This window comes from Onychostruthus taczanowskii, unplaced genomic scaffold (genome assembly GCF_017590055.1).
Source record: "Onychostruthus taczanowskii isolate IOZ18803 unplaced genomic scaffold, ASM1759005v1 scaffold492, whole genome shotgun sequence".
Taxonomy (NCBI): domain Eukaryota; kingdom Metazoa; phylum Chordata; class Aves; order Passeriformes; family Passeridae; genus Onychostruthus; species Onychostruthus taczanowskii.
The window spans coordinates 6,821-16,633 of NW_024502481.1; the positions used below are offsets into that span (position 1 = coordinate 6,821).

General features: G+C 55.9%; 1 protein-coding gene across 1 annotated transcript in view; it reads right to left on the bottom strand.

Annotated features, from left to right (window-relative positions):
* The window catches only part of LOC121341601 (filamin-A-like), a 12,609-nt gene extending 3,593 nt beyond the window's left edge, over positions 1–9,016 (bottom strand). Inside the window, exons 1-12 of the mRNA XM_041415250.1 lie at positions 8,998–9,016; positions 8,172–8,341; positions 7,173–7,460; positions 6,054–6,660; positions 5,606–5,779; positions 5,017–5,179; positions 3,727–3,887; positions 2,990–3,160; positions 2,493–2,616; positions 2,375–2,417; positions 1,860–1,973; positions 334–523 (exon numbers count right to left, since the gene is read on the bottom strand). Of these exons, the coding sequence (XP_041271184.1) occupies positions 334–523; positions 1,860–1,973; positions 2,375–2,417; positions 2,493–2,616; positions 2,990–3,160; positions 3,727–3,887; positions 5,017–5,179; positions 5,606–5,779; positions 6,054–6,660; positions 7,173–7,460; positions 8,172–8,341; positions 8,998–9,016 (2,224 nt within the window). The remainder of the gene's footprint in view (positions 1–333; positions 524–1,859; positions 1,974–2,374; positions 2,418–2,492; positions 2,617–2,989; positions 3,161–3,726; positions 3,888–5,016; positions 5,180–5,605; positions 5,780–6,053; positions 6,661–7,172; positions 7,461–8,171; positions 8,342–8,997) is intronic.
* Positions 9,017–9,813: the final 797 nt, after the last annotated feature.

Genomic DNA, 9,813 nt, shown 5'->3' on the forward strand with positions numbered 1-9,813 from the left:
GGGCGTGGGGGGGTGGGCGTGGGGTGGGGTGGGCAGAGAAGCAAGAAATCCAGTGAGACACAGCCGTGAGACCCCCAAAACCCGCCAAAACCCCCCAAAATCCCCCAAAACACCCCCAAAAATCCCCTTTCCCCCCTCGGTGCAGCCGTGCCCCTTTCCCAGCAGGACTGTGCACCCCCATTCCTGAGGGGGTTTTCGCGGTGGTTTCTCCCATTCCTGAGGTGGTATCCCCCATTTTGGGGGGGGTTCCCCTGTAGTTTTTGGGGTGTTTTATCCCATTTTTGAGGTATTTCCTCCCAGTTTTTGGGGGTTTTCCCCCATTTCGGGGCTCACCGGTGACCGTGCACTTGCTGGCGTCGCCGGTGGGCACGGCCCGGATGCGGTAGGGGGAATAGGGGATCTCGTCCCCCCCGTATTTGATGAGGATGGTGTAGCGGCCGGTCATGTCCGGCACGTAGGACACGGTGTAGGTGCCGTCCTGATTGTCCCGGATTGAGGCTTTCTTGGGCTTCCCCTCGGGATCCTGAGGGGAAAAAGTGGGAATTTCGGCCATTGGTGAGGTGAGAATGCGAATTTGGGCAGTTTTGGGGTGTGAAAAAGGAACTGGGAAAAAGGAACTCAGAGGTCCCAGGCAGGGGACATGTTCTCCTGGGATTCCCCTCAGAATCCTGAGGTGAAAAAGCTTTTCCTGAGGGGAAAAAGTGGGAATTTCGGCCATTGGTGAGGTGAGAATGGGAATTTGGGCAGTTTTGGGGTGTGAAAAAGGAACTGGGAAAAAGGAACCCAGAGCTCCCAAGCTGGGGACATGTTCTCTTGGGATTCCCCTCAGAATCCTGAGGGGAAAAAGCTTTTCCTGAGGGGAAAAAGTGGGAATTTCGGCCATTGGTGAGGTGAGAATGCGAATTTGGGCAGTTTTGGGGTGTGGGGTTGGATTTTAGGGCTGGGAAAAAGGATCCCAGAGCTCTCAGGTGGGGTTATGCTCCCTTGGGATTTCCCTCAGAATCCTGAGGTGAAAAAGCTTTTCCTGAGGGGAAAAAGTGGGAATTTCGGCCATTGGTGAGGTGAGAATGCGAATTTTGCTGGTTGAGAGGTGGAAAAATGGGAATTTGGGCTGGGAAAAAGGATCCCAGAGCTCCCGGGTGGCATCATGCCCCCTTGGGTTTGCAGTTGGGATCCTGAGGGAAAAAGCTTTTCCTGAGGGGAAAAAGTGGGAATTTCGGCCATTGGTGAGGTGAGAATGCGAATTTTGGTGGTTGGGAGGTGGAAAATGAGAATTTGGGCAGTTTTTGGGGTGTGGGATTGGATTTTAGGGCTGGGGAAAAAGGATCCCAGAGCTCCTGGGTGGGGTCATGCTCCCTTGGGATTCCCCTCAGCATCCTGAGGGGAAAAAACTTGGGTTTAGGGGATTTAGTGTGGGTTTGGGTGTAAAAAAACTGGGAATTAGGGAATGTGGAATGGGCTTTTGGGGGGAAAACGTGGAAATTAGAGACTGTGGGGTGGCTTTGGGGCCACCAGAGCACAAAAATTCCCACTTCCACCACCAACCCTCCCCCAGACAAATCCCATCCGCACCACCAAAACCACCCCCCTCCAACACTCCCCACCTCCCTCAAACCCCCCAAAAAAACTGTGAATTAGAGAATGTGGAATGGTGTTTTGGGGGAAAAACCTGGAAATTAGGAACTGTGGGGTGGCTTTGGGGCCACCAGAGCACAAAAATTCCCACTTCCACCACCAACCCCCCCCGGACAAATCCCAAAACCACCCCCCTCCAACACTCCCCACCTCCCTCAAACCCCCCAAAAAACCCCAAATCCCACGCCCCCACCCCCTGAAGCCCCCCAAAACCCCGCGGGCACCGTGATCTGCACGGCCAGCAGCCCCTCGCCGGCGTCCTTGGCGTCGATGGTGAACTCCACGGGCAGGCTGGCCGGCACGCCCGTGGTGTTGAGCCCGGGGCCGCTCGCCCGCACCTTGCTGGCGTCGACTGTGAATTAGAGAATGTGGAATGGTGTTTTGGGGGAAAAACCTGGAAATTAGGAACTGTGGGGTGGCTTTGGGGCCACCAGGAGGAACAGGACAAGAAAACACAGAGCTTTATTTGGTCCCTAAACAACAACAAGAAAAAATCAAAAGGAGTAGCTGCCACTGCTCAGATTAAATCACCCCCCTCCAACACTCCCCACCTCCCTCAAACCCCCCAAAAAACCCCAAATCCCACGCCCCCACCCCCTGAAGCCCCCCAAAACCCCGCGGGCACCGTGATCTGCACGGCCAGCAGCCCCTCGCCGGCGTCCTTGGCGTCGATGGTGAACTCCACGGGCAGGCTGGCCGGCACGCCCGTGGTGTTGAGCCCGGGGCCGCTCGCCCGCACCTTGCTGGCGTCGTGGGTGGGCAGCGCCTTCACCTTGAAGGGGCTTTGGGGAGGAATTTTAGGGTCAGGAGACCCCAAAACGCCTGGGGAGCCGCCCGAAATGTCCCCCCGGGCGCACCTGCGGGGCACCTCGTGGTCGCCGTAGCGCACGGAGATGCTGTAGGGTCCCTCGCGGGACGGGACGTAGGACACGCGCTGCGTGCCGTCGCCGTTGTCGGCCACGTCCACGGGCTCCAGCACGCCTGTCGGGGGGAAAATGGGGGGTTTTTGGGGGTTTTTATGGGGTTTTGGGGGGTTTACGTGGGTTAAGGGAGGTTGGGGTGTTGTGGGATGGGTTGAAAAGATTGTAGAGTAACATGAAAGTCACTGCAGGGTAGTACAGAAGTTATTAAAAGGGGGTGTGGGGCTGCCCCGAATACCATAGGGTGACCCAAAATTCCAAAGGGTGCCCCAAAAGCCCATAGGGCAGCCCCAAAAGCATACAGGGTGTCCCAAAATCCCACAGGGCAGACCCAAAATCCCAAGAAATCCCACAAATCCCCCTGCAAAATCCAAATAAATCCCCCAAATCCAAGAAAACCCCCTCCAAAACCCACCAAATTCCCTCCCACTGACCTTTGGGGCCCTGGACTTTGATGTCCAGCGGGGCCACGCCGGCCTTGGAGGTGTCCACGGTGAAGGTCTGGGGGACGTTGGCCCGGACGTGGCCGGGGGTCAGCCCGGGACCCCCGCAGGACACTCGGGACGCGTCCACCACGTCCGACACCGGCACCTGGAACGGGCTCCCTGGAGGGAAAATCCGGGAATTAGGGAGTGTGGGCCGGGGTTTGGGGGAGAAAATGGGATTTAGGGGCCACCAGGAGAAAAAAATCAGGGATTTAGGGGATGTGGGGTGGGGTTTTGGGGGGAAAAATGGGATTTAGGGACTGTGGGATGGGTTTGGGGTTACCAGGGGAAAAAAATGGGATTTAGGGGTCACCAGGGGAAATACCACCAGATTTCCTAAAAATCCCACAAAATCTCCTATAACCCCTCAAAATATCCCCCTAAAACCCCTCCAAACTAAAATCTTTGGAAATTGCCTGAAAAACACCCAAAAAATTGCCTGAACAATTCCCAAAAAAATTTCCTCCAAATCCCCCCCAAAAAAAAAAATTCTTGAAAAATCCCCCAAAACTCAAAAAAAAGTCCCCAAAATTAAAAAAAAAAAAAAAAAACTGAAATAAAAAAAAAGAACCCCCGAAATTCCAAAAAATCCCCTGAAATTCAAAATAAATCCCCCAAAATTGCCCAAAAAATTCCCCAAAAATTCCCAAAAAATTCCCAGGAATTCCCGCGTGCCCGGGGCTCACCGGGGACCTGATGGCCGCCGTAGGTGACGTTGAGGCTGTAGGTGCCGGGCTCGTAGGGGATGTACTCCACGGAGCAGCTGCCGTCCTTGTTGTCCGTGCAGGACATTTTGGCTTCTGAGGGACCCTCCACGGCCAGGCCCAGACCCCCCGTGCCGGCCCCCCTGGAAAAGGGGATTTGGGGTCATGGGAGTGGGGGAAAATGGGATTTGGGGTCATGGGAAAGGGGGAAATGGGATTTGGGGTCATGGGACGGGAGGGGAAATGGGATTCGGGGTCATGGGAGGGGGAGATTTGGGGTCATGGGAGTGGGGAAAATGGGATTTGGTGTCATGGGACGGGAGGGGAAATGGGATTTGGGAGATTTGAGGGGAAAATGGGATTTGGGGTTATGAGGGGAGGGGAAATGGGATTTGGGGTCATGACCCAGAGAGATTTGGGGTCACAGGAGGAGGGCAAAATGGGATTTAGGGTCATGAGAGGAGGGGAAAATGGGATTTGGGGTCATTGAAGGGAGGAAAATGGGATTTGGTGTCATGGGAGAGGGGGAAATGGGATTTGGGGTCATGGGAGAGGGGGAAATGGGATTTGGGGTCACTGGAGGGGAAAAATGGGATTTGGGGTCATGGGAGGAGGGGAAAATGGGATTTGGGGTCATGGGAGGAGGGGAAAGTGGGGTTTGGGGTCATGGGAGGAGGGGAAAATGGGATTTGGGGTCATGGGAAAGGAGGAAATGGGATTTGGGGTCATGGGAAAGGGGAAATGGGATTTGGGGTCATGGGAAAGGGGGAGATGGGATTTGGGGTCATGGGAAAGGGGGAATGGGATTTGGGGTCATGGGAGAGGGGGAAATGGGATTTGGGGTCATGGGAGGGGGAGGTTTGGGGGAAAATGGGATTTGGGGTCATTGCATTCAGGTTTGGGGAGTAACGGGGGTTTAGGTGGAGCAGGAGATGGAGATTCCGATTGTAGGAATTCCCAGCAGGATTTGGGGATCTCCCAGCAGGATTTTGGGAATGCCCAGTGGGATCCGGGGGTTTCCCATTGGGATTTTGGGCATTCCCGTTGGGATTCTGGGAATTCCCGGTGGGATTCTGGGGATTCCCAGTGGGGTTTTGGGAATTCCTGTCGGGATTTTGGGGATTCTCATCAGGATTCTGGGGATTCTCATCGGGATTTTGGGGTTTCCCATTGGGATTCTGGGGATTTCCATCAGGATTTTGGGAATTCTCATCAGGATTTTGGGAATTCCCCTCGAGGTTTGGGCATTCCCGTCGGGATCGGGGCTCTCACCGGGTCTCCACGGTGAATTTGTTGGGCTGGTTGGTGGTGCCGCTCTGGATGCCGGGGCCGTGCACCCGCACCCGGGTGGGGTCACAGCCCTCGGTGACGGGGACACGGAACGGGCTCAGCGGCACCGGGGACCCCCCGTAGGTGACATCCACCTTGTGCAGGCCTGGGGGGCAGCGGGTCACCCCAAATCCCACCAAACCCCACCCAAAGACCACCAAAAATCCCTTAGAACCTCTCAAAGCCCACCAAAAATCCCTCAAGTTGCCCAAAATTCCTGCAAATTCCTTCCACACACCCCAAACCCATAAATGTCCCCCCAAGCCCCCAAAATGCTCCAAAATCCTCTCAAATCCACCAAAATCCCTCCAAATCCACTAGAAATACCCCCAAATCCCTCATAATCCCCCAAAAAATTTCAAAATACCTCAGAATATCCCAAACCCCACAAAATCCCCCCAAGCCTCCAAAATTCCTCTAAGTCATCCAAAATCCCCACAAAATCCTTCAAAATTCCCCCAAAATCCCTCAAAATACCCTCAAAATCCCCCAAAATGCCCCCAAATCCCTCTGGAATGCCAGGTGTGCTCACCCTCCTCGTAGGGCGTGTACTCCACGTGGTAGGTGCCGTCGCCCCGGTCCTCCACGAAGGTCTCGGTGACGTTTCCGGATGGGTTGGACACCAGGGCCTTGACATGGGGACCGCCGGCCTTGGACACGGCCCGGGCGTCCACCTCGAACTCCGTCACGGCCTCGCGGAACACGGCTGGGATGGGGAAACGGGGCTGGGGTCAACGGGGTCTTCTTCCAACCCAACTCAACCCAACCCAACTCATCCCAACCCAACTCCACCCAACTGATCCCAACCCAGCGAAACTCAACAAAGCCCAACTCAACTCAACCCAACTCAATTTATCCCAGCCAACCCCACTCAACTCAACCTATCCCATCCTCTTCCAACTCAACCCGACCCAACACAACTCATCCCAACTCAACTCAACTCAACCCAACCCAACCCTTTGACCCCACCCCAAACTCACCTTTCCCCTCCACGCCGGGCCCGTACACCTTGATGCCGGACGTATCCACAGCTGCGGGCGCCGGCTCCACGCGCACGGTGCTGGGGAAGTGCGGCACGGGCTGCCCGCCGTACTCCACGGTGACGGTGTGCACGCCGGCGCTGCGCGGCGTGTAGGCGATGGTGTAAATGCCGTCGCCGTTCTCCTCCACCCTCACGTCCGCCCGCGCCCCGGCTTCCGAGGCGATGCCGATGGTCAGCTCGGCCGTCCCCGCCCGGCTGCAGTCCACGCGGAAGCGCCCCGGCTGGCCGGCCGTGGCCTTCTCCAACCCCGGCCCTTCGCAGGTGACCTTGGAAGGGTCGAACTTTGGCTGGATCGGCGCGCGGAAGGGCGAGCCCGGGATGTGGGCGCCAGCGAAGAGGATGTTGATGTTGTAGTCGCCGGGCTCCGTGGGCAGGTAGGACACCGAGCAGGTGCCGTCACCGTTGTCCTGGCACTCGATTTTGGCCTCGCAGGGCCCCTCCACGGTCAGCCCCAAACCGCCTGTGCCGGCGCCTTTTGTGTCGATGGTGAATGGGGCCGGAACCCCTGCCAGGCCGCCCTGGAGACCGGGGCCAAAGGCACGGACCTGGGGAGATGGAAGGGTTGAGTTGGGTTGGATTAGCTGGGATGGGCTGAGTTGGATTGGTTGGGTTGAGTTGAATTGGGTTGGGTTGAGTTGAATTGGGTTGGATTGGATTAGTTGGGTTGAGTTGAAACAGACTGAGTTGGGTTGGATTGAGCTGGGTTGAGCTGGGTTGAGTTGGATTAGTTGGGTTGAGTTGGGATGGGTTGGGTTGGTTGGGTTGAGTTGGGTTGGATTGGTTGAGTTGAACTGGGTTGAGATGGATGAGTTGGATTAGTTCGGTTGAGTTGAATTGGATTAGTTGAGTTGGGTTGAGTTGGATTGGGTTGAGTTGGATTGGGTTGAGTTGGATTGGGTTGAGTTGAGTTGGATTGGGTTGAGTTGGGTTGAGTTGGATTGGGTTGAGTTGGGTTGGGTTGAGTTGAGTTGGATTGGGTTGAGTTTGTTCCCAAGACCTCCACCCCAAACCCTCCTACACAAATCCCCCCGAACCCCCCCAGGCCCCCTCCCCTCACCTTGGAGGGGTCGGTGGCCGGCACCACCTCGACGGGGAAGGGGCTGCCGGGCACGGGCACGCCGTCATAGGTGACCTCCACGCTGTGGGGGCCCTCGTCGCGCGGCACGAAGCGCACGGCGCTGCTCTCGGGGGCGGCGCCCGGCTCCACCGTGCACGGCACCGCCTTGCGGGACGGCCCCAAAATCCGGGCGCCCACCTTGCCCTGGCCCCCCGCGCCCTTGGCCTTCACCGTGAACTCCTGCGCCTTGCCCACCTCCAGCTCTGCGGGCACGGATTGGGGAGGGGGCTGCGCGTCAGGGACAGGGAACCCCAAATTCACCCGGGGGGTGAAGCCCAAATTGGGGAGGGGGCTGCGCATCAGGGACAGGGAAGCCCACAGCTGGAACCCCAAATTCACCCAGGGGGTGAAGCCCAAATTGGGGAGGGGGCTGCAGGTCAGGGACAGGGAACCCCAAATTCACCCGGGGGTGAATCCCAAATTGGGGAGGGGGCAATGGGTTAGGGAGAGGGAACCCCAAATTCACCCGGGGGTGAATCCCAAATTGGGGAGGGGGCTGCAGGTCAGGGACAGGGAACCCCAAATTCACCCGGGGGTGAAGCCCAAATTGGGGAGGGGGCTGCGTGTCAGGGACAGGGAACCCCCAAATTCAGGTGTTTTGGGGGGTTTTTGGGGGTGCAGAGGCAGGTTTTGGGGTGTTTTGGGGTGCCTTACCTGCTGTACAGGTGTGTAGGTGACTATGTGGGTGGGTTTGGGGTGTTTTTGGGGTATTTTTGGGGTGTTTTTGGGGTGTTTTTGGGGTGTTTTGGGGTGCCCTACCTGCTGCACAGGTGTGTAGGTGACCGTGTGGGTATTTTTGGGGTGTTTTTGGGGGGTTTTCTGCCCTACCTGCTGCACAGGCTTGTAGGTGACCGTGTGGGTGTTTTTGGGGGTTTTTGGGGGTGCAGAGGCAGTTTTTGGGGTGATTTTGGGGTGTTTTTGGGGTGTTTTCTGCCCTACCTGCTGCACAGGCGTGTAGGTGACGGTGTGCGTGCCATCGTGGTTGTCGGTCACCTGCAGGTCCCTCACGGCCTCGCCCTTGCCCGGCCCCGTCACCTGCACGTCCAGGGCGGCCCGGCCCCCGCCCTTGGTGCTCACCGTGAAATGGGTGGGCTTGCCCAGCTCCACACCTGGGGGACCCCAAAATCCCGGTCAGACACCCCAAAAACCCCAAAATCACGGTCAGACACACCCAAAAACCCCCAAATCACCGTCAGACACACCCAAAAACCCCAAAATCACGGTCAGACACACCCAAAAACCCCCAAATCACCGTCAGACACACCCAAAAACCCCAAAATCACGGTCAGACACACCCAAAAACCCCCAAATCACCGTCAGACACACCCAAAAACCCCAAAATCACGGTCAGACACACCCAAAAACCCCCAAATCACCGTCAGACACACCCAAAAACCCCAAAATCACGGTCAGACACACCCAAAAACCCCCAAAATCCCAGTCAGACACCCCCAAAAATCCCAAAATCCCGGTCAGACAACCCCAAAAAACCCCAAAATCACAGTCAGACACACCCAAAAAACCCCAAAATCCGGGTCAGACACACCCAAAAAACCCCAAAATCACCGTCAGACACACCCAAAAAACCCCAAAATCACCGTCAGACACACCCAAAAACCCCAAAATCACAGTCAGACACACCCAAAAACCCCAAATCCCAGTTAGACACCCCCAAAACCCCCCAAAATCACGGTCAGACACACCCAAAAACCCCAAAATCACGGTCAGACACACAAAAAACCCCCAAAATTGTGGTCAGACGCACCAAAAACCCCCAAAATCATGGTCAGACACCCCCAAAAACCCCCAAAATCACGGTCAGACACACCCAAAAACCTCCAAAATCACAGTCAGACACACCCAAAAACCCCAAAATCACGCTGAGAGACACCCAAAAACCCCAAAATCACGGTCAGACACACCCTAAAACCCCCAAAATCACAGTCAGACACACCCAAAAACCCCAAAATCACAGTCAGACACATCCAAAAACACCCAAAATCACGGTCAGACACCCAAAAACCCCAAAATCACGGTCAGACATCCCCAAAAACCCCCAAAATCACGATCAGACACATCTAAAAACACCCAAAATCACGGTCAGACACCCAAAACCCCCCAAAATCATGGTCAGACACCCTAAAACCCCAAATTCAGGTCAGACACCGCAAAAAAAAGCCCAAAATCACAGTCAGACACGCTCCAAAACCCAAATCCTGACAAAACCACCCAAAAATTCCAAAATCCCGGTCAGACACACCCAAAAATTCCAAAATCCCGGTCAGACACACCCAAAAATTCCAAAATCCCGGTCAGACACACCCAAAAACCCCCAAAATCACAGTCAGACACACCCAAATCCCCCAAAATCACGGTCAGACACACCCAAAAAACCCCAAAATCATGGTCAGAGACACCCAAAAACCCCCAAAATCAGGGTCAGACACCCCAAAAAACCCAAATCCTGACAGAACCACCCAAAAACCCCAAAATCCTGACAGAGACCCACAAAAAACCCCAAATCCTGACAGAACCCCCCCCCCCCCCCCCGCCAAAATCGCAAATCGCAAAAGAACCTTCC